This window comes from Macrotis lagotis, chromosome 1 (genome assembly GCF_037893015.1).
Source record: "Macrotis lagotis isolate mMagLag1 chromosome 1, bilby.v1.9.chrom.fasta, whole genome shotgun sequence".
Taxonomy (NCBI): Eukaryota; Metazoa; Chordata; class Mammalia; order Peramelemorphia; family Peramelidae; genus Macrotis; species Macrotis lagotis.
The window spans coordinates 182,741,563-182,767,287 of NC_133658.1; the positions used below are offsets into that span (position 1 = coordinate 182,741,563).

At 32.0% G+C, this 25,725-nt stretch overlaps 1 protein-coding gene across 18 annotated transcripts in view; it reads right to left on the reverse strand.

Annotated features, from left to right (window-relative positions):
* Nucleotides 1-25,725, reverse strand: part of PLCB4 (phospholipase C beta 4) — a 517,486-nt gene that overhangs the window by 121,818 nt on the left and 369,943 nt on the right. For all 18 annotated transcript variants that reach the window (XM_074209475.1, XM_074209467.1, XM_074209461.1 and 15 more), the window contains 8 exons: nucleotides 21,063-21,144; nucleotides 19,956-20,056; nucleotides 19,255-19,312; nucleotides 12,879-12,987; nucleotides 10,707-10,917; nucleotides 9,376-9,469; nucleotides 6,038-6,117; nucleotides 5,281-5,365 (listed from right to left, as the gene is read on the reverse strand). In XM_074209475.1, coding sequence (XP_074065576.1) covers nucleotides 5,281-5,365; nucleotides 6,038-6,117; nucleotides 9,376-9,469; nucleotides 10,707-10,917; nucleotides 12,879-12,987; nucleotides 19,255-19,312; nucleotides 19,956-20,056; nucleotides 21,063-21,144 — 820 coding nt within the window. The remainder of the gene's footprint in view (nucleotides 1-5,280; nucleotides 5,366-6,037; nucleotides 6,118-9,375; nucleotides 9,470-10,706; nucleotides 10,918-12,878; nucleotides 12,988-19,254; nucleotides 19,313-19,955; nucleotides 20,057-21,062; nucleotides 21,145-25,725) is intronic.

Sequence of the window (25,725 nt, forward strand, 5' to 3'; positions counted from 1 at the left end):
GTTAACAGTGGTACTACTAGCAGGCTGGATGACAGAGAGTCAGGAGCCCAAGATTCCAATAAACTGGAACATTGGATCAGATCTAATAACATGAAATTTAGTAGGGATAAATAGGAGCCCCATTTCTAAGCCATAGTGGCTAGGCAAGTCAAATAATCTTTCAGATGCTATATTTCTGCCATCTTTGTGATGTGCAGCTGCACTCCTCCCTCTGCCTTCTACCTGATCCCCAAGCATCCACCCTGCAGCATTGCTATCTAGTTTGATTAGAGTTTATTTAGAAAGATTCAGACAAACTATGCTGGACTCCCCATTTTTTGATCATGTCCCAGTTCTACCTTCCATTTATTCCAGGCCCTCCTCACTCCAGTCTCCTATGCAAGTTCTACTTCTTACTCTGGAAGGCTAATCCATGAGCACTCATTATTAAAGGAAACTTGGGTTGATTGCTATTATCAAGTCCAACTCAGACCTGAACAATTTACTCTGCACTACTTACCTGATATTATCTAACTTCTCTGAAGATCTCTCAAGAGAAGAGACTCCCATGGTGTGTCCGTCAGTCTTGTTAGCCAATTTCCCAATTTCCCCCAGCAAATTACAACTCTCTGATTCATTTTACAGATGAGGAAACTGAGACAAATAGGATCAAGTGACTTGACCAATGTTTGATTTAATTGAGCTGAATTAATGAAGATGAGTCTTTCTGACTCCAGTCCCGGTACTCATCCTCTGCACCATCTAGTTGTTCAACTTAGGAGTGTGCTTATTTGTTTTAGACTATTATCATTCTGTTGACTCATATTTTGCTTGAAATTTATTAAAACCTTAGATTCTTTTTCATCCCAACTCCCTGTCTAGCACTATCCTATAGATACAGTGTTTCCCTATTAGATGTAACCCTCCTGAAGGCAGGGAGGGACTGTCTCATATAATATATAGCACTTTTATTGTTCAATCCTTCTTTTTTCAGTCCTTTTGATCTCTTTAGGATCCCATTAGGTGTTTTCTTGGATAACATATTGGAGTGACTTGCTATTTCCATCTCTAGTTCATTTTACATATGAGGAAACTGATGCAAGCAGGTTTAAGTAACTTGCCTAGGGTTACATAGCTCACTAATTAATAATTAATAAATGTCTGAGACCAGATTTGTACTAGTTTTTCCTAACTCCAAACCAAGCCCCCTATTCACTGAGCCACTTGTTTAGCACTTAGAAAACAATTAATAAATATATACTCATTTATTCTATCATCCAGTGCCCTGAGTAACTTTCTCATAATCCTGTATTTTCCAGAGAAGGTACCTTTTTGCCTTGGTTTGAAAAAGTTCCTTATCAGGAACTCTTAAAATTGATAAACTCACAGGCATAGTTTTTTTTTTAATTTTTAAAAAATTCATACTTATTCACATGTAAGAAGAGGAGAGTTGGGTCATATTTGTCTGGGGGAGAAAAAGAATCTAAAGTTTTAATAAATTTAAAGCAAAGTATGAGTCAACAGAATGATAGATAGTCTAAAACAAATAAGCAAACTCCTAAGTTGAACAACTAGATGGTGCAGAGGATGAATACCGGGACTGGAGTCAGAAAGACTCATCTTCATTAATTCAGCTCAATTAAATCAAACATTGGGCAAGTCATTTGATCCTATTTGTCTCAGTTTCCTCATATGTAAAATGAATTGGAGCAGGAAATGGAAAACCACTCCAGAATCTTTGCCAAGTAAACCCTAAATGGGGTCACAAAGAGTCATACATGACTGAACAACAAAAGAAGGCAACAGAAGAGAGGTTTTAGCTAGGAAGGTAAGATAATTCTCCTCTACCTAAGCCATAGTCAGGACATATCATGTGTTGTATATGCAACTCTATATGCCATATTTTAGGAAAATCATTGACGATTGGGAAAACATCCAGAGGAATTTGAAGGAATCAGGGAGGTTTAAATTGTAGACTTGGGAGTGGTGGGGGAGAGATGATGACATTTGAACAATTGATACAAAGAAGAGTAAATATTTATATCTACATAGTTATGTTATAGATTATATGGATACATATTATATATAACATGTTACACTTCTACTTTTCATATATATAGATATTATATATCTATATACTTCATAATATATATTCATTGTCTCTCTCATCTATCCATCCACCCATCCATCTATCCATTCATCCATCTATCCAACTTAGTTCTAATCCTGCCATAGCTAATGTGTCTTCCTCTGTCTCTCAGTTTCCTTACCTGTGAAGAAAAGGGATTGGGCTGAACTTCCTAGTTCAAAATCTATTATCCTGAGATATGTGCCTCTTGTTTACAGAATTCCTAGTAGTTATACATCACTATGTCCACTAGATGGCAGTAGAAAGAGTTGCCATCTATTTTTCTTATCCCCTAATAGCATCAGCAGTGAAAATCACAATTTTTCTTAGACAATAGCTCAGAACTGAAAATTAGTAACTAATCTAGTAAATGTTTAATCTAGGCCAATTTTAAAGATCCCTGGAAAATCTCAGGAGATTTTCAAAGGTCATGAATTCAGTTTAAAATTTGAGATTTTTAAGATGAAAATTTTTAGTTCATGGAGAAAGAGAAAAAATTCCTGCAGTTTTACCTTATTATAAGCTTAAGAAGTTTATGACAATTAGTAGGGTAGGACTGCCTTTCTCAATCTCTCTATCATCCTAATCAATACCAGAGAACAACTTGATAGAATCCCCCAAACTTTTTCTGAGACAGATACTGACTTGTTACTATCTGTCCTACACAGCATTAGGGTGCCCCAGGAGGACATTTACAGCATTAGTTATGGGTAGTACATGTCTACATGTAAAGAAAAGCAGAAAACTAAAAGAAATACCTGTTTTAATAAAAAGAAAACTCTACTTTTACCTTAGTTATCTATCATTCAGGAAAAGAGTACTACTTTTCTCTTCTTTTCTCATTGAAATAGCCATGCAAATTCTTTTTATTCTTGTTTTTTACATACTTGTCCTTCCCTTTCTCTCTCTCTTTTATTCAAACATTCCTCAAAGTACTTATCTCCTCTTTTATATCTTTCTTCAACTGATCACAGTAATCCTTCCATCCTCAGAATTCTTTTATTACTCATTTGGCATTTAATATAAAGTATATCCTGTTGGATAGATATGTCTATGTGTATATTCTATTTTTCCAATTATAGAGAGATCCTTGAAGGTAAGGAATGTTTTAAATGTTGTTGTTCCTATTTTTATTCCTAGTGTTTATCACAGGACGATATGTTTATGTACTCAACCAATATTTGTTGTTTTTATGATGATAATATTAAATGTACCAAAAATATAGTAGTCTTTTCTATGTTTACCAGTGCTACTATGAAACTAAGAACTATTGAATTTTAGTGATTCTAACAATTGAAACTCAAGGAATGAGTCTAAAAGAAGATCAATATTATTTCTTTAACTTTTCTATTTCCATTTTTTACTCATTTGTTGTGTGAAACTGCTTGTTGGGAAAATGTGAAGTGATTTCATACATCTTTGATAAGTACTATGGATGGAAAATGAACTGGGCCTAAACTGAATAGGAGGAGGAAGGATAAACCTAAATAAAATTTAGGCGATGGAATTGTTTTCAAGAGCTACAAGTTGTACTTTGCAACCAAAGTACAACCTTTTACTTTCTATATTTTTTTCAATGTTGAGCAAAAAGGGTAACCAGTCATCAAATAGCAGGTGAGTCGTAGATGACTCAAAATTCCAGATGACCCAAAGGCAATAAAAGACAAATGGTGATTGTAAAAAAAAGTTGTGGCATGTTACTGATGATGAGATGTATGGAATAAATGGGAAAAAAATCACCAAATATGTGTATGACCAGAAAGAAGGTAGTTCAATCGAATATTAAGAGTGAGAGACTGCTTTCTGTGGGGGGTGGGGGGAAGGAAGTAAGAATAGGGGAAAAATTATAAAACTCAAAACAAATAAAATCTTTTTTTAAAATTTTTTTTCCAAGGCAAATGGGGTTAAGTGGCTTCCCTAAGGCCACACAGCTAGGTAATTATTAAGTATCTGAGGTCAAATTTGAACTCAGGTACTCCTGACTCCAGGGTTGGTGCTCTATCCACTGCGCCACCTAGCTGCCCCAAAATAAATAAAATCTTTAATAAAAATTGAAAAAAAAAGGAGTGCTGGAGAAGAAAAAGACAGTCTGAGTGTGTTGTACTGGTATTTACACAATATGAAAAGACCCAGAGGAAGGTCTTCAATGATTGTAGATCCTTGTATTGAGAATTTGTGGGAAAAGATTGGGGGAGGGGAACCATACACATGGGAAAAAAGCAAGGATAGTTTATTATTTGAATCACAGTAGGAGTAGTCAAGTTGATGGAATCACCTATCCATCCCACTATCAAGGACCTCTAAAGTATCAGATAAAATAGGAAATCTATAATGATCTGGATAATGTGATCAGATTGAAAAATTCAAGTCTCAATATAGATCTTTGGCTCAAATTATCCAGCATCTTAATTGATAAAATTAATTTTATGGCATGTACATTCAGTAATATTATAACTGATACCAGTTCATTCATAAAATCCTAAATCTTTTGATAATAGGAAATAAGCAGAAGGAGGTGAGGGTTGTGGATATGGATGTAACTGATAGCTTGAATCCAGCCAAGTAATTTTGCTGAACTAAATGTATTTTCTTAAAGTCTATTGAATCTGGAAGCTCATTTTTAAAAATACTTCTATTAAATACAACTTCTGCGAATGTTCATTTCTAATATCAGTATAACTGAATTTCCCATTTATCAAAATTACTCTACTGTGATCTGTTAATAATTACATTTTAGTGGTCAAGGAAAGAACAATAATACTTTATATTTAACCAATGTTTAGTGATGTTTTATATAAATTACATCATTTGATTGGCATAAGTGCCACTTGATGAAATTAATAGGGTAACTCATTTTACTGCTGAGAAAACTGAACTTCAGGGAATGTAAGTGACTGTTATAAAAATCAGAGAGGGGTGAGTAGTTTTGAATCAAGGTATATTAAGCAGGACCTAGGGAAATATAAAATTAAATTGAGCTTAAGGTTTAATTTACGTCTGTAATAACTTGATTCAACTCTATCACTATTAAAGAGGCATTTGCCCCTAAAACATCAAAATACATAAATATGGAAATCTTCTCTATTGGTCTGAAGATCCTACTTGACTCCTTAGAAATGCATTTCAAAACAAATCCATTTAAGCTAGAAAAATGGTCTGCTAAAAATACATACTGGATGTGATTCAAGTGCTTGTTTCAACAGGAGATCCCCAAATAGATCTTCACAATACTTGGACATCTTGTACTGTTGATATTTGCTAGGGGAAATAATTGTAATTGTCAAATTCAAACACATATTTACAATTATAGAAATCAAATAAATTCATCCCCAAAGAATTCAAACATCTTTTCTGCATAATACATAACCTTTCCCTTGATATTCATATTAAAGGTTCTTTTGAAAAATCATAACCTTTAATTGATTTAATCAAAAATCTGAGTAAAAGCCACTTGCACAAATTGATAGGACTAACTAAAAATGTCCTCTGGCTTTTCAGCACTTAGTCTGGACTTCTGCTTTTGCACTTATCTCACCTTCCCTTACAGAATAGCTATTTATGTACAGACCTCTTCTCTTCTATTTGCCCCCAATTAGATTGTGAGCTTCCTGAAAAACAGTTTGTGTCTGTCTGTCTTTAAATCCCTAACACTGTAGGCTATGAAAAGAGTGGAAGCTTAAGAAATAAATGTTGAATTGATGCTGCTGCATCTCTAGAATAAAATTAATTGTAGGAATATATCCCAGGGTTTAACCTTTTTGGAGCAAATGTTTGAATTATACTAAAATGACTTGGAAACTTTTTTTAGACCTATTACAGTGTACAGAGTTACATTAAAGCAGGGAATTTTTACAGTTTATGACAAAAAAGCATCTGACTTCTTATTTATTACAAAGTCAGGAGTAGAAAGAAATGAATGGATCACTCTACCTGCAGTGATTTTCAAAGGACAGAATGACAGGATACTCTGATGTAACAAAGGCTGTTTCCTTGATGGCTTGAATCACATCCTTTAAAAGGCAAACAGAGTTAATGTGTAAGAGGGTCAAAGCTCTTCAGGTACCTAGAGATCATGTCTTATATATTTTTGGGGGGGTAATAGTGTTTAGCATAGTATTATGCACTTAGCAATTGTTCAATAAAAAAGCACCACAAACCTGGTTAGAATAAATGAATGCATTCATCAAACTACCCATTGAGCTGTCAAATATCTCCATTGTTACATGTTGTGTCAAAGCAGTCCTTGTCAATCATTGTAAAATATTCTCTGTTTTGCTCAACTACAGCTGAATAAATAACCTGAATTAATCTACTGTGATAAATAGATGACTACAAATGAATAAATTTTGAGTTTCAAGTTCCTCAATCAAGAATGTCACTCCATTTTTCTTTTCTTTTCCAAGTTAGATTCCTTGCTATGACCATAGAATGCTTTTCCCCCCTCAACTGAACTGCTAGTACAATTACAGTTAGAACCATACAATTTAGTTTTACTCTTAGTTATTTTATATGTTCCAATTTTACCTCTCTAACCACTTTGAGAGCAAAGGTGATGAATTATCAACCAATCTATAAACATTTATTGAGTGCTTATTCTATGCTAGACACTATACTAAGTTCTGGGATGATATAAAAGAGTCAAAAGACAGTCCTTGTCTTCAAGAAGCTTAGTCTAATGGGGGAAAGTATGCAAATAAGACTGTACAATACAAATGATAAACCAATAATAATTAACAGAAGCAAGGTACTGAAATTAAGAAGGATTAGGGGAGGTTTCTTGTAGAAGGAATGCTGGCCACATAGTAAGGAATCAATAATTCCAGCAATCCTCAAAGATACTAAAATATGGCAAGGAAAAAAATGTGCAAACTTCTAAGGAATTTGGGGCTGGTTCTCCAAAGTAAAAAATGTGCAAACTTCTAAGGAATTTGGGGCTGGTTCTCCAAAGTCCCTAATGTCCTGGTATTCTTGCCTGGGGTAGAACTATGCCAATTTCATTGGGGCTATGGATAGCAGTATGTGAAGAATTCATTTCAAAAAGAAAGAGGCAAAAGCAGAAAGAAATGAATGGATCATGTACCTGCAATGAACTTCAAAGGATGGAAAGGCAGGATACTCAGATATATAACAAAGGCTATTTCAGAGTTTTCATTGCAATCTATTTCTGTTGATCAACAGATAGTGGCTTTTATTGAGTGCATAGAGTGTATTACACTGGACTAGATATTGTGTTAAGTTAAAAAAGGAGAAATAAGATGCCCTCAAAAAACTTTAAATGTTGCCCAGAATGTTCTCCCTCTTCATCTCTGCCTCCTGGCTTCCTTGGTTTCCTTAAAGTCTCAGTCAAAATTATACCTTTTCTAATCCCTTTTAATGCAGCCAGGTGGTTCAGTGGATAGGTCACTGGACATGAAATCAAGCCTCAGATATACTCAGTAGCTGGGTGATCCTGGATGAATCATTTAGTTTCTGTTTGCCTTATTCTATTAGAAAAGGAAATAGGAAATAACTTTGATATTATCGTCACTATTCTATGAACTCTACACATTCATTACTTTATATATGTCTTCTACTTCATCTTTCTCTCCTAGGATTTCTCTAATCACCCACATCCTGCTAGTATTCCAAGGCCAAGGTTACTCAAATTAATGAAATGATACTTGCATATTACATTTTCATGGCTTCTTAAATTGAGAGGTTTATTCATTTTCTTAAGTCCTCCTTAGAATTACAAATCATAGGGTTTTTTTTTTTGTTATAACAAACTGAATTCTGTTTCAAATGGAGAATGAATGTATATGTATATGTATGAGACAGAGAGAGACAGGGAGAGAGAGCTTAATTATATATAGTTGTTTGTATCTTATTTCCTCCATTAGATTGTTGTTCTTTGTAATTGAAGAAGATTATGAATGATGTCATGACATGCATATTATGATTATTAAAATGAAAGGAATGTTGTCTAAAGAATTAAACTGAACTCTTTGACATCAGGGACTATATTTTGTCTTTCTTTTTATCCCAAGGGCTCATCAAGCTTCCTGGCACATTGTAGGCACTTGATAAAGGTTCATTGACTCTGAATTTGCTGAGCTTAAACTTTATTTCTATCTACTATATTTACTTATATGGCATACATTTCATCTCCTTGTTATTTCTGATTTATAACTAAATATGAAGAGTTTGACTATGCAATTATGTGGTTCTAGTTTGCTAGTATCTTTTTTTTTTAGACTTTTGCAAGGCAATGGGGTTAAGTGGCTTGTCCAAGACCACACATCTAGGTAATTCTTAAATGTCTGAGGCTGGATTTGAACTCAGGTACTCCTGACTCCAGGGCCAGTGCTCTATCTACTGCACCACCTAGCCACCCTTGCTAATATCTTTTAACCTTCATTTTTTTTCTTATTTTCCCCTCAACAAACAGTGAAAAATTCATTCCAATCTAAATTTTTTGCTGATATATCTTTTCCTCAGCAATTCATTATTATTTTAAATGAATATTGCTGTACATTCATATGGTATGTTGCTAAATCAGGATTGTTTGTGAGATGGAAAATAGGTTACAAGTAATTGAAAAGTGATATTTATTTCCTTTAGTTTTAATTTTCTCGTTTTGAACTTAAAGCACCAAGAGGAGGAATTCCACTGTGCATCTGAGTCCCAACTGTCTTCATCTTAGACAATGTTAAAAACAGCCTTAGTTTCTTTCCTCTTTCATATCAAGAGATCTTACAATAAATATGTCATCTGACTCTTGACTGCCCTTTTAAGGACAAAGTGGATTTAGCTGAGAGATGGTTTACTACTCTACTTCAAAATAGGAAAAAAAGAGGAGAGTGAAGAGGAAATTCTGAGAGGAAAACATTGTTCTTGATTTTCTCAAAACAGGAAGGAGTGTGAATATGCAAACAGGTTAAAAGAATCTCAATGCAATGTAAAGAGATTTTGAAAATACCTCTTCACTATGTCATTATACAAATTTTCAAACTTGCTCTTTTCCTCTTAGGAAAGAATGATAATATATTTTCTGTTGTTTGGGGAATTAATACTAAAAAATTATACTATAAAAGAGGGATTTTTTAAAACCATTTTGTATTAAGGATACCTTAGAATAATGTTTTTAAATACAAAATAAAATATATGGGATTACAAGGGAAACCGGTTTTATTGAAATATGATTAACACATACAAAAAAATTTTTAAAAGTTTACAGACTCCAGGTTATGAATCTTTTATGTAAAATATAGGTACATTTTCCATCATACCTTAAAGAGAATATCTGTACACATTGCTTTCCCATGAGTTATTATTGGTTCTTGATCTTCTCCTTTCCCATCCCAGCAATCTAGTTCAACACATCTAAGAATAAAACAAAATGATAAATATTTAATTATTTATGTAAAATAGTTCATACAAAAATTTTAAAAGTAAATTATTCTCTTATAGGACCAGAAACAGAATGAATTGTGAAATTATTTTAAATAACATAAATGCTATTTAAGACCTTTTCCTAATGCAACTACTTTGTTTGATGCTTATAGCATGTTGTAATGAATTAAACATTATATACCTATATATTTTCACCATAAATACTGAGGAATTTCATGATATAATATGTGTAAAAAGAGTCATAGATGAAAAAATTATAATCTTACAGAGTGGGGGAGTAAATTCTGTATTTTTAATAGACTAATTTATTACTTAGCCGGATAATTATTATTTTAATACGTATGTTATTATCCACTGGTGGAAGCTAAAGTTGAATTTAAATTTATGGGGAGGAAAAAAAGAGAAAGAGAATAAGCATTTACATTTGTGGCCACTATAAGTCACAGCCTAAGTTAGGCCCGTTGTTTAAGTACTTTAGAAGTATTATCTCATTTGTTTCTTACAAGAATCCCTTGAGTTAGGTGCTATATTATTATTCATTCCATTTGAGGAAACTGAGGCAAACAGAGGTGTTAGTGTCCCAGGATCACATACAATTAAATAACTGAGATGAGATTTGAACTCAGGACTATGCCCCATCCACTATGCTATGTATTTTCTACCTACAATTTCTTTTTATATTTTATATTTGCATTAACATATTATTTGTCATGCATACTATTATTGCTGTAATGATTTGGAAGGAAATAATTTCCTTTGCCACTCTGATTATGAGTTATTTCTTACATATCACAGGAGGTACAGGCACAGAAGACTCATAATCTGAAAAAAATCTGTGAAAAAATTTTTGGCACCCTCTTTCATACCTGAGAAAAAATCTGATTTTTTTTCTCTTTTTTTTTTAAATTGGGTATTTAAAGGGCTTTACTGAAAAATTGGGGTTAAGTATTTGTCCAAAGGCTATATGTAGAAGTCAATGCTGGGTAACAAGATTTTTTCTGAATCATCTTCTGGCCTTTGTGTGTCATCTCTAGCATTCATAAAACTACTCAAACATCCCAATTTAATTTCTTATGCCAGTCCATATCAAAACCATGATGGAGAAAGTCGAGATAAGGAAGGGATAAATGTATGTGGCTTTTCAGGTGATGAGTTAATCATAGGCTTAGAACACTGAGATAAAAAGCAATTATCTTAGCTCACTAACCTGCATCCAGCTAAGAGGATTTGTCTGTACATTTCCACAGAAGATTTCCCACCAAACTGGCGTCCTGTAAGATATGTGTTATGGGAAGAACTGATAAAGTAGTGGGCCAAAGGATGATCCATTTCTTGGTAAAGTTCCAGGCGGTCAAGGAAGACTGGAGCATTTTCATCTGACATCAGATATCTACAAAATCCATCACTAGATATAAGCCCTAAAAAAAACCATAACAAAACAAAACAAAACAAATGTTATAGAGCCTTAAGAGTTTACAAGGGATTGAGGAAAAGCCTGTAAAGGCAGTTTTGAAGAAAGAGATGGCAGGGGAATATATTAAAAATATGTAGCTTCCCAGTTTCTCATGCAAATAGGCAGAAACCCAGTCCAAGTGCTGATCCTTCTAGATGACATTGCCCTTCTCTTGCTTTTCCAAAATTACTGCATATATATACTTCTACCTACTGAAGAAGCATTGTGTACTTTCTACCTGGGGATAGGTTATTTTATCCCAGTAGAGTATCAACTCTTCCAAGGCACAATATAGGAGGCAAAGATGTCTGTTGAAAGAATATATTCTCAATTTTAAGGAATTACAATGGGAAATCAAATACAATGCTCATGCTGTGTCTAGAGTATTAAGTGAATATGGAAAATATCAATATTAAAATTCATTCTGCAGCTATACATATTCCCCATGACCTTTACTAATAATTCTAATCTTAATTTAAAATATTTACTCATTCATTTATTTTTTATTTATATATCAGTAATTTCATTAGTATGGGAAAACTCCTAGAAATTTTTTTTCATTGACAGGCAAATTGTCTAAAATTTAAATTTTTTTAGACAGTTGACTGGGGCATTGTGGATAAATTGATATATCTAAGGTCATATCACAATAATATGTTTCAGAGACGGGATGTGAAAACAGGCTTTCCTGAGTTCAAGGACAGACACATATATCTTGTTTCTACAATGTAATAAAATAAAAACAGTTTTTCTTGACACATGCAAATGCACTTAATAAGTACACAGATGCACTTAAAATTGCTTGTTGACTGGTTGACTAGACTATTCTAAAATTAATTGTTCATAATTTAAAAACAACTAGAATTTATAATCCTAGAATATAGTTTTTGCTACATGCTAAGAACTGTGCTCAGTAAGCCCTGGTGGTAAAAAGAAAGACAGATAAATAGAATAGCATTTCAAGGAGCTCACATTTGAATGATGAGAAAAAATACTAAATTTATTGCTTATGCTTTCAAAAAGGACAAATGACTTCAAAACAACACAACTTCTGTGTGCAGAATAGGAGAATGAGGGTTTTTTGGTTTTATTTTACTTTATTTCTAGGTAAATTAAATTAAGGACAAAAATTTCATTGTTAATATAGTTTTATTCTTTTGCTGTTATTAAACTTTTTTATTTCTAGTAGTGGTAAGAAGAAATAAAATTGAGTTAACTTGAGTTTTGCTCAATTTTCTTTCCCAGCATTTCTCCAATGGAGATATTTATAGGCAGAAAAATGCCCCTTAGACCAGACAACCAAAAGCTTGTTGGTAGTAACAAAGGTTTCATTTTTTGTACTTGTATCCCCTGTGACTGCTTGAAATACAGTAGGTGCTTAATGAATGACTGTTGATTAATCAAATTAATCAAACTGGATGATCAACTAATTAGCTAATCTAATCCCTGAATAATCTACATATTTAAATCAACAGTTCTCAACTTCTTTTATAAGCATCAAATATGAGGCATAAATTTGTCATCAATATGGATAATTTTTTAGTATAGATGATCTTTATTTAAAATCACTTATACTAAATAATTCAATTCAAAGTTTTGAAATAGAAAGTTCTGTAATACTGCATTTTCAGCATATTTTATTTTAAAGCTCAATTGTGGAAATATATAATAAAAAAATCTAAATTTTGACATGGAGAATTTAAAATGATAATCTAATTAGCATGGTGTAAATTTTTATTTAATATGAAATGTGATTTATTTAAAACTGAAAATAAATTAAAATACCTGATCTTGACTATAGAAGCTACTGTGCTTCTTAAAATTCATTTAGGCAACATCAATATGACTTACTTTAAATAAATGCCCACCTTTATGGGATTTTTTTAAAAGAGAAAGTACAACAAAATAATATTTCTTCTTCATTACCTTTTGTCTTCAACTCGTCATCAGGCTCATAAGTCTCAATTATCTGCATTGCCCTTTTTGTATCATAGAAGGGGAATAAAATTTCATTCAGTCGAGGGTCTCGTTGATGCTAAGATTAGAAAATAACTCTGTTTAGCATAATAGTATTTTCCATATAGCAAAGTTCTTAGAATGTTTTGTATAATCAAAATAGAAAATTTCTAATACATGAAATTTAGAGTATCACAATTATAACAAATGTCAAAAATAGTTCCTTCCTTCCTTCCTTCACACCAAAAGAAAGGATTCTCCTAAGGATACTTTCTCATAGAGACAGAGACCGAGAAAATTCCTATTTTATACTGTCTTATTTATAGAATCAAATTCAATGTAGGAATGATCAAATATATTTTAGGCTTAAATTTATAGAATTTAGTTAAATTTATAGAATTTAACTGCAACCAATCACTATCTAGTAAGGAGGAATTTTAATATAAATATTCAGTTATTATGTAAATATACGTATATTAAAGAATGATGCATAACTTTTCCATTTAAGACTGATCAGAATTGGAAAACTTCATTGTATTGAACAAATTTGTAGAAGTAATTTAATAATTCAAATATCATTTCAAAAGTAATTAAGATGAGGATATAATTCATTTTTTTACATTTATAAATTGACAGTTTGGGGTTATTTTAATCATTTAAAAAATCAAGATCAATTAATTCTAAAGGAAATAATCATCTGAAGTCCACTAAGAAAGCCCTTATTATGAGTTCTTTAAGACTTAGAAAAATTTCCTCTCTCAATTTCAGGGCTAGTCTCCTGAGGGAGGAACATTACAACTAACTTTCCAATGGTACCTGATTTCATAAAGGACAAATGGAAAGTCCAATTTACAAAGTCTTTTTTTTTTGTAGTTACAATTCTTTTTTTGTTCATTGTAGATTTGAGGGCTGCACACTGTGTACCTGATTCTCCATAAAAATAAAGAAAAAAGATAAAACAAAATTCAACTGAGTCATGGCAGATAAGCAGATGCAAGCAAAACTTCATCAATAAGTATGACCATGGCAACACTTCTTTACCCAGATATATGCACATACTTTGGGAAATGAATTTTTAGTTTTATGGAATTTCCACCCCACTCCCAAGTCAGATGAATAATTTGAACTTGGATAATGTGGATGTCTATGGCTAATAGAACATTTTATGCAGTTTCTAAAAATATACATGTCTTTGACCCCTTTCCAAAGTCAGGGCTGTTGATTCATAATGAAGCAACAAAATCTCTTCTGGAGGTTTACCCTGATGAAGCATGCTTATAAAATATTATAGCTTACAACAATATGGCCATGCAATAAAGGAGCAAAGAATTAATGCTACCAGCAACAGATCTCTAGTGTTGAAAGAATAGCAAAAACAATCACTGTGTATCCAGAAAAGCAAACTATGAGAACTATGGAATGTCATATAGTAGGATGCACAATATTATTAGTTAGCGATATAGTACAGGCATGTAGTTGTGTATCCCATTATTATGAGAAATTATAAGCTTTCCGTTTCTAGTTGGAATACATCATTTAATGGACTTATATTGAGAATGAAATGGTTAGTATCTGTTTACTCTTGTCAATATCTGTTAATGGTGGTAGAAAAGATGGATAAAAAGGGTTGTGTCTATGGTTATAGAAAAAGCAAAGTTGTCTTATTGTCTTGAGGAAAGGTTATATAGATGTCTGCTGAAATGGATTAGCTTAATTTATGTGATCTGGTCATCAACTGTTCTGTGTATATGTGAGTATATAAGCAGATATATATATATATATATATGTATATATATATATATATATACCTATATTAAAATCAAAAGAATTACTAATGATAATAATTGTACATAAAATAAGGCAAATTAAAAACATATATATAGAGAGAGAGAGGATAGAAGTGAGGAACAGAAAGAGGGAAAAAAGATTCAGGGAAAGGAAAGAAAGTTGTTGCTCAGTCATGATGACTCTTCATGACTATTTGGGATTTTCTTGGGAAAGAGACTGGAATGGTTTACTATTTCCTTCTCCAGCTCATTTTACAGATGAGCAAACTGAAGAAAACAGAATTAAGTGAATTGTTCAGGGTCATATAACTACCAAGGGTCTGAGATCAGATTTTAACTCAGGAAGATGAAACTGCCTGACCCTAGCACCTGCATTTAATCAACTGTATCACCTTGCTTACTGGGAAAAGATTAGAGATACAATTTGACTCCCTCTTCTCTCTCTTGAAAGGAAAGAGAGATGGAGATATAATTAAAGTAATAGGAGAAAAGGTACAGGAAAAAGATGTAGGACCCTAGTTTTGCAACTCACCTAGAAAGGGGCATAACCTAGAAAGTCATTTACCTCCTGTTTTGTTGCCTTATATCTTAAAGAGGAATAATGACAATACCAGCTCTCTCTCATAGAATTGTTAAGAGAATTAAAAGAAGCAACAGGTATGAAATCACTCTATAAACTACATAGTGATATGTAAAAAAAAGTTATTAAAGTTTAGAGATTGGTATTACCATGAGATGTAAAGGAGATAGAGGAATGATTTCCAAATTAATGTAAGACCTGTTATCTCCTTGGATACATATTCGATAAGGAAGATGAAATTACAGAAACTATGGCTAACAAATGGCACTTGAGAGATAATTTAATATTTATAGCTTTAGATTTTCTACGAGCTGACAATAAAGTTCTTGTAATGTGATCATGTGTGTCAATGTGTTTCTCTTCTCAGGGACAGACTATCATCCCCCGTGGCTATCATTATCAAAAAGAAATTTATTATTTTTTTACAGATATTTTTACTTGAATCCTTCAGCATCAGGGTCCACCATGTAGGGATTCAAAATAGGATGCAAAATCCTGAAGAAAATCAACAACTGGTTGACTGACCTATGATCCCTTAGTTTCTTTCCACCAATAATAGACTTTCATTTAGAACAACTTCCAGTATAGGCAACTTGCATTTATTAGTCACTGATTATGTATCAGGTATCATACTAAGTAGGATAAACTATTAAAATCTATCAGTATTTTCTTAAGAATAGTACTGATGTTTGGGGGCAGCTAGGTGGTGCAGTGGATAGAGTACTGGACCTGGAGTCAGGAGGTCCTGAGTTCAAATCATACCCCAAACACTTATTAATTACCTAGTTTTGTCACCTTGGGCAAGTCACTTAATTCCATTGCCTTATAAAAAGCAAACAACAACAACAACAACAACAAAAAAGAATAATGGTGGCTGATACATTTTTATTTTTGTCACTTTCCTGGCAGCTGACTAATAATAGTATTAACAATGGTCTATTCTAAAAAAAAGTTTTAATATTTGCAAAGCAATACTTTACATCCCTATCAGCAGCAATATTTGTTCCAGTTCTATATGCCAAATGAGGCTGGGTTGGTATAGGTTTGGATTTTAATCATGGTTCTGACACAACTAACTATATGAACTGGAACAAATTTCCTAACCTTTTTTGGAATTAATTTTCTTCATTTCAATGTTTATTTTCTGAACTAGATAATCTCTAAGTTATCCTAAGTATAGAATCTAATGATTTCTGTTATTCTATTAGATTATTATTTAGATGCCCTTAAAGCACATTCCAGAAATACAATTCTGTGAATCTATTTGAAATAGCCTCTTTGAGTCTCTTCACAGTAAGCAGCTATCTAGTTTTAATTTTCAACAAGGTCAATATAACTTATTAACTCTTGATTAATTACCCCACCTTATTTCAAACCTTTTGACCATTTCTGTACTCATTAGCATTTTTATTTGAGCATACAAATGGGGGGAGGAACAAACAAAAATTGGCCAATTTGATTATTTATTTGCATTAGATGATAGTTGAAAGTTAGTATTATTAGGTTCTATGATCAGAGATGACATGGTATGACTCTGATGAAGTAAATAATTAGAAGCTTATGTCAATTCTCTGTCAGCTTTTTTGTTATTTTTGTTTCATGGCAATGGGTTAAGTGACTTGCCCAAGGTCACAAAGCTAGATCATTTTCTTTTCTTTTTTTCCTTTCTTTATTTTTAGTGTCTGAGGTCAAATATGAACTCAGGTGTTCCTGAATCCAGGCCTGGTGCTCTATCCACTGCATCAACTAGCTGCCCCATCTGCCAGTTTTAACAAATTGGACTTTGTTATTTTAATAATTAAGGCAAAGAATGCTTTCCTTAAGCCATCATAAAGGATCCCAACACTTATATGTCTGTGACTAAATTTATTAGCTACAATGCTTGAATGTCATTGGCTAAATTCACTTTCTCACCTGATTCATTTTTTTAATAAAGATGAAGAATGGCAGGATATATATATATATATATATATATATATATATATATATATATATATCTTTGGATAAAACTAAACATTATTTATCACACAACCTTCAAAAATACTGGTTGAATTGAAATAAACCTATTAACATCTATTATCATGACTTTTTTGTAAACATTGTATAATATCAGCAACCAGAGAAAGCTTGGCACTGAACTGAATCCATCATTCATTCTCATTATTCAAAGTCAAGATGTTTCCTCTCTCTCTCTGCAGGAGTCATGTGGAAGAAAGGTAGAGAAAGTGTTTAAAATAAGTAAATCATTTTAATCATTATGATAGAATGCTAAAAGGAGGGGAAACAAATGAATTGAGAAATAGAGAGTATATATTTTCAAAGTTGTTTTATGTCTTAGATTTTCAAAAATTAAAAGCATACTAAAAGAGCAGAACAACAATCCTTAGAACAGACAAGGAAGGGCTCTTGGAAAGTTGAATCTGTACTTATAATATTAGTAACTTTTATTGAGAAACATGCAGTTCTAAGTTTAAGATATAAGAAATATTTAGTCATTGCTTTGAAGCCAGATACATCACATATGCACATAGGCTTTTCCAAATGCAATAAGTCAGCAGACATCACAGACTTACTCTTTTTCATCCCACTATCTACTATTGCAAGGAAAAGTATTTCTTGGCTCACCTTAACAATAACTTGGTTATTAATAATTCAAAATGCAAGAACAAGACAAGTAGAATGTTAGCATGTGTTGATGAAAAACATTTCAAGCAATTTGCTTTTTTATTATCTACAATGTAAGAATGTGGATAATATCTGGGTAAAGATTATAAAGCATAGCATATTCATGACTAAGAAAGAGTAGAGCATATAACTCAAAAAGAAATCTCAAGTCAAATACATATTGAATTATATTTAAAAATTTAAACCACATTTTCCCTTTATATTGAATATATTCAAGTTCTGTTTAGTATAATTCTTAAAGTACAAATATAAATTCAACATGAACTCATTGAAAACTCATAGTGAAAAGAAGAATGGGGAGTGACAATGAGATGGTGGTTATTAATACCCTATCTAATCCATTTCCTATCTCTTTTTATTAAGACTTATCAAATGAGTGTTATGTATCTGGCATTGAGTCAGCCTTTAATTTTTTCTTTGTTTTGTTGTGATGATTAAGGTATATTTATACATATTCAAATCTATTCCTCTATGTTTGATACATACATATATATATATATATATATATATATCATATTTAAACAAGAAGAAGCTACACTTATCTGAATGATAGCAAAATTTCTAGATGTTTCAATAAAAAAAGCTCTTTGGAAATATGGAGGATGCTTAGGCAATAACAAAAATTAGAGTATTCATTTGCTTTTATAAGACTTTATTATCCTGTTTTCAAGTAAATTGAGTTAAAACTGTGTTTCAAGTGAATCTGACTCAAAATTAGATTGGAAAATGTAAAAGTAAGAAAGAAAATTTAATTAAATTTTTTTCTACAATAACACAGTCAGGAAATCTAATGATCTATAAGTTTGTTATTAAAATATATCATTCTACTCTATATAATCTTACATGCAATCAACTAAAAAATAAAAGACTACCAATCCATGCATCACTAGTAAGAAAAATATTAGCAATGGAGAATCAAACTACAGTGCCATATACACAAATCATTCTCTATCTAAAAGGATCAATACAAAACAATTGAATACATTTTAATAATATCTGACAACAGAAAACCAACATGTTTAATTAAATGGGTAAAATATTGTAAAATTCATTGACACAACAATAGCTATACACCACAGCAAGTAATTGGCAAAAAGCAAGTGGCAAAGCCAACACATGGAAAGCACAATAACACAGAGTTGCAGCTGATTTTTGCACCTGGAAGATGCCATAATGGAAAGATCAGCAGGTCAGAAGCAAAGCCAATGATGGCATGAAGCATGCAATGAGGAAACTGGAAGAAGCAAGCCACTGCAGACAGACTTTATGGTAGTTAATGTATGAAAAAGCTTACTTCATTTAGAAAGCTCACTAATTGGTCTACCGTTAAATAATCAGTTTTGTCTCCATTGCTGAAAAGAAATTTATTAGAAAAAGTAAGTTTCTGTATATGATGCTACAGTAGGTACGATTTACATGTTGACATTTGTTGATGATACGTTCTAAGCCTATTTTCTAAGGTGTGCATTCTTTTCAAGGCCAAAGACCCTTTGTAAGAGCTTCCCTCCACCCCCCATGAGCACTAGTCAAGACTTTTGTTATTCCTTTTTTCCCTAATAATTATTTAAAAAGCTGTTAATTCAAAAACAACATGTAAGTCATCCACTTTAGATAATTCTGAATGAATGAACTTTCCAATAATATAAAAAGACTCCATACTTAAACTAGTTAGTTTACAAAATGTGTTAATAACCTAAAAGAGCAGGTTAAAATTACAGGTAGTTAGTAAAGCCAATGCAAGAAAAAAGTTCCAGGTGCTTCCTTTAACTTATGTAAAAGTTTCTCAAAAACTTGGAGTGAACTTTTACATTGATAAATTAAGGGGAGGAAACATAATGCTGACCTTGCCTGCAAGTGTAGGATATGATAGTAACAGGCATGGCAGGATACTCTATTCATAATGCACTGAAATGTTGGGGCAAAAAATATGAGAAAAACCTAAAATGAGAATGTTATAGCTTTAGGGTTACTATTTATAAAAAAAAAATAACTTACATTTTCCTAAAGAGGTCCTCGATGTCAGTCCGAGGACAAATTTTTTGTGTTAGTTCATAAAACTTCTCATAAGTAAATGCTGCAGGCTCGATTTCATCATTCTGGAAAGAAATGCAGGGATGGATTATTCTTTCAGCAGTAGTTTCTCAATGAAGGGATGATAGAGACAATGAATTGCTACTATAGTTGTCTCATGGGTGCATATTGACAAAGTCTGGCTACAACTCAATAGGTAGAACCAAGAGCATCTTAGCAGTTATTGTACAGGATGTGAGAGCTGGTTCTATTAGAACATATGTGGCTAGGCTTTTTTTTTTCTATTCTATACAGTCAGATATGTAACTGCAAGTAGCTGTTGGAATTTTCTTAAATGCCCCTGAAAGAGACATGAAAGAGTAAGGAGAAACTATTGTTCTCTAGCCAGTCTTGTTGGCTGTGTAGCCTGTGCTTTTCTATAGATGAAAAAATAAAGGCAACTCGAGGTCATCATTTTATTTGAAAGAGAAAACACTTTAGGAAAATATAGAAAGACCTAATGTTCTCTGCTTTGTTTTATCTTGAGCAAGATTTGCTTAAATAGCAACACTGATATTCATTCTCTTTGTCATGAACAATAATAAGAGCTTGATTCTTCTTTATATGAAATTTAAAAGGGGAGGAATAGAAAAGGTTTATGTGGAGAAAGATTTAGTGCTCTGGAATACTTTGATAATTTTAATATCTATAACCCTTGGGGGTCTATAAAAGTCTTCTTGACCAAATTTACTTTCAAAGTATGAGTATTAATCTTGTCAACATCATATTTTCTAGCCAAAATGACTTTTTTAATTCTAAAAGATATCAAACTTAATTTTCTTAATGTAGATAAGAGAAAAAATGATAAAATAGTCATCTGTGAATTTTTAAATGTTTGTTAAAGTTAAGCTTAATGGAGTGTGCCAAAATGCAAACCAATCATTTCCCATTTATTATTTTTGTTTTATGTTTGTTTGCTTTATAATAAAAAGGGTGCATGCAAAGTCAGGTATCTGGCACAAATTATTTAAATTATGACATTTATATTGTAAGAGACTTAGTAGTGTATTTTTAAAATAACTTAATAAATACCTTTCCGCTGGGAAGACCTAACTCCTTAAGTGCTTGAAAAATCACCTTTTCTGTTTTACCTGATGCAAAGGTTCTGGTAATACTAAGGAAAGTGAGAAATAAAATGGAAATAGTTACTTTCACATATTGGCATTTTTTTTACTTGCCAAATAAGCCCCTACTATTTTCAGTTCTCCAACATAAACAGGAATAACCATAATAATGATAATAACACCAATAACAACAACAATAAATATGGACTGCTGTTCATATAACATCTTAAGTGTTAAAACTCTGTGATATAGGTAGAACAGGGATTATTATGCCAACTACAGATAAGGAAATGGATTCATAGAGGTTATAAATGATTTGCCCATGACTACACAGCTGGTAAGTTTCAGAATCAATATAAATTCAGATTTTCCTGAATCTACATCTCAATTTCTATCTACTCTACCATGCTATCTGTTTGCCCCTGTCAATGGCAGAAAAAGTGAAATAAAATTTCCCACTAAGAGGATGTTCCTTCTGGTAGCAGGTAAAAAAGGAAGAACAGTGAAGAACCAAAAGCCTTCCTAAACTGAAAACAGTGGTTTGACTCTGCAAAAGTTACTTTCATCATGGTTCTGCTACCAACTACTTGCTTGAGCTGGAATAAATATTTCACCTCGCTTAGCCTGGGGTTCCTTATTTGCAAAATGAGGATGGATGGCATTATCTCTAAAACCTCTTTTCTCTGCTTTGTTTTTGTCTGAGTTCCTCCCAGGTGGGTCAATAAATGTTAATTAAAAGAGTGCTTTTGCTTTTGGTCTTTCAAATTTTAAAAGATGGGTGAGAAGATTGGGGCGGGGAATGAGTAGTTAATCAATAAATACTGATCAGGTACTAATATATGTCAGGGATCATGCTAGGTGCTAGGGATGAAAATAAAGGCAAAAGACAGTCCTTGCTTTCAAAGAACTCATAGCTCAATGAGGGAGACAATATACAATTATATATAAGCAAGCTATACACAGGATAAATTGGAGAATATCAACAGAGATAAGGTACTCAAATTACAGAGGATGAGGAAAGATTTCCCTACAGAAGATGAGATTTTTTATTTGGGACTTGATGAAGATGAAGAGGGAGAGTTCATGGTTAGGCCTTTCATTTTCACTTATGGATCTATACACAGAGAGGAAGTCTCACTCATGTTGCACCTTTATGACACAAAGAAACTAGGCACCAGGTTATAGTTCTAGAGTGGACATTGCCAAGATACCAAAGTTTCCCAGCATCTTTTCAAAGCAATGGATATAAATCCTTTCAGTTAGTTATGGCAAAATTCAATTTATATGGACTTCCAAAAATTTAATATATAATTAAGTTAATACAGGAAATTTGGAGAATCTCCACTCCCACCTCCCCCATGACCTCCCCCCACCCCCCCAGGATCCCATGTTTAAATTATGAAGGGAATGTTGAGGAAATCCAGCTAACTTCAACTCTTTCATTTCACAGTTGAAGAAACTGAATCCCAAAGAAATCTTGCTTTGACCAAACTCAGACAGAATTTGGCAGAGCTCATATTTAAATTCTATGTTGCATTGTAGTGACTGTAGTATACTGCTTTGACTAGGGATCCCTAAAATTTTCTATGATTGGTCACTAAATGTCAAATGATTTAGTGACTTCACTAAGTGTTAAAAAAAAGTTTGAAATTCTAAATCCTAGTATAATAGATAAATAGTTTTGTTGTGTCATTTTGGTTTAATTGGATAGACATCAACTAATCAATTAACAGGTATTTATTAATGTTCTAGATGCTTAAGTTTTTAAGGATAAAAATACAAAAGATACACATTAATGTACCCTCAGAGTTTAGACTTTACTGTAATAGACATGACATGTCATAATTAGAGAAATGTGGCACTCATTTTTATGGAACAATGTATAATAAGAATGATCACTACAAATTCAGATCTCCTTGAAGGGGATAATAAAATAAAAATAAGTAAATAAGTAAATAAGTAAAATAAAAGAATTAGAAGCAAATGGCAGAAGTATTTATCAGGTTACATTCCTCAGACCATTCTTTACCTCCTAGCTCTTAATCTTGCTTCATATTTAGCTTATCTTCATTGGGGGAAGATAAAGAGTAAAGTTAGAAGAGAAGTAGAGATAAAAGTTGTATGAGAGGTATTGTAGGTTTGTTTTACAGAGAGATAGAAATAAAGATATAGACTGCCAAAGACAGAGACCCAGAATATGTAAATTTATACATATAAGTATGTATATATATATATATATATATATATATATATACAGATAGATGGATGGATAGATAGACAGATAGATAGATAGACAGATAGATAGACAGAAGTCACACATTGATTACTAGCAGAAGACATAACAGAGAAAAGAGAAACAAGATTTCAAGATTCCTAATATGTCGCTTTCTTGTAGATAATGTGGCACTTGAACCATGAGATCTGCTCAATGGAACCACTTTTGTATAGTCTTCTCTAATTTTTATTATGGCTCAATATTAGTTCCCTTGTTAATTATGTAAACCCTATTAATATTTTCCATCTAAAGATCTTGAAAATTAGTGTTATATAATCATAACTGAAATGATATTTTAAAAGTATTTACTGTTCATATTTATTAGCGCATTCACTAAAATTTCCACCAAGCCCTTGGCAGATTGCACACCGGAAGATCTATCCACAATTTCTGGCCTTGTAAAAGTTCTCCATCAACTCTAATAAACTCCTCTCTCCTGCCCCTTTATTCCCAATGAACAGATGTCCTTTGTCAAACACCTGTTAATATTGGCATGAGCAGTTCATCAAAAGCCATGAGCCAAGATTACATAGGTCTGTTGTAAATGCCAAAATACCTTAATTATTTTCTTTAAAAAGAAAATACTGATTTTGTATAGGACCAGCCCAGAAAAAGGTATGAATCAAATAAGATTCACAAAAGCCTCAGGATCCTGCACCACAAGGAGAGTGAGGAAGATATTTGTTACCAATGAAAACAAGAATTGTTAAATTAGAAGTGATCAATGTAAGTGTCTAATATAGATCCAAACTGCATAGAAATACTTCTATTCCTCTCCAAAACAGATAAATATTAGATAATTATTTCAATAGTGATTTTAAATAAAAAAATGAATTGTGTATTTATCAACAGATCCAGGACACCAGGATATACTAAACAGTTATACTACCATAACTCAAATGAACAAAGTGTTTTGAATAAAATAATATTTAACTAAAGTGTTCTCAAAAAATCAACCATTAAATATGAGTTTATCTTTTTTTTTTAATTTCTAAGCTAGAAAGAAAAAAACATTCACTGGAAAGTTAAAATTTTAATGTACATTTGCTCAGGAATTCATTGCAGGATGGAAACTTGAAAAAAATAAACAACTCTCAAATAAAGTTCCTTCCTTCCCACATTCCCTACTTTTTCCTTTTATTTCTTCACTAGATTCATTCCCCATTTGAGTATATCCCAGCAAGGGAATCAATATCTTTAATTCTAGGATGAATACATAAATTCTTTCATCATGAAATCTCACTTCATTTCACATGGATATGGAATATACTTATCCAAGAGAATTAGAGGATCATTCAAGTATTTTAGATGCCATAATGTATTGTGGAGATGATGCTATAATGTATTTCCTAGAGATATCATACCCCACATTCATGGTACTAAACTAATTTGAAAGGAAAAAATTGGGAATATTATAATTCTTATACATTAAATTTTTTTTTAAATTTAGGGTTGGCCTTTTGATTTAGTGATCCCACTGCCATATATATATATATATATATATATGTATATATATACATATATATATATATATATATATATATATATATATACCCCACACACACATACATACACATACATACATCCCAAGGAGGTCAAATATGTTCAGAAATGTTCCATATGTACTCATATATAATACATATATAAAAGTATGATTATGAAATATATGTAAACATAATTATATATATATTGTATATTTATATAAATATATATAAAATATTTATAGCAATATGTTCTTTAGTAGCAAAAAAAACCATACACAATGTAGATGTCCATGAACTAAGGGATGGCAAAAAAATTCTGGTACATGAATAGCTTTCTAAGATTTGAAATAGAAACATTATTTTGGAAGTAGTTATCCTGGATACAAACAATGTTATATACATACCTATTTGTTCTTAAAAATAAATAAAAAAGATGATGAGGTTATTCAGATAAGTGCTATGGCTAGCATGCAAGCTTAAAGTTATTCCCAAACTACCACCACTACCTTCACTGTAAACATAGAGAAAAGAGATAAATACTGCTAATTCTGAAAGTTTTTTTTAAAAAGTCCAAATTATATTAACCCTAGTTCTTTGAAATTTGAAATAAAGCCAGATTTTCCCACATTCCTTATTTCAATGGAGCTTGGACTTTACCCTTCCATTCTAATTTGAAGATAATAATTGTGAATTTTCATAAGTACTTTTTTGTGATGAGTTATATAAAGAGGAAATGATTATGAGAGGCTCTGATTTGCTTAAGAAAAAAAGTGTGGTTATATATGCACCATCCCATCCTAAATCTTAAAATTACCCTAGTTCAAATCAATACTTTCTGACCTCTGGAGTGCACCTTACTTTTATTCCTTTTA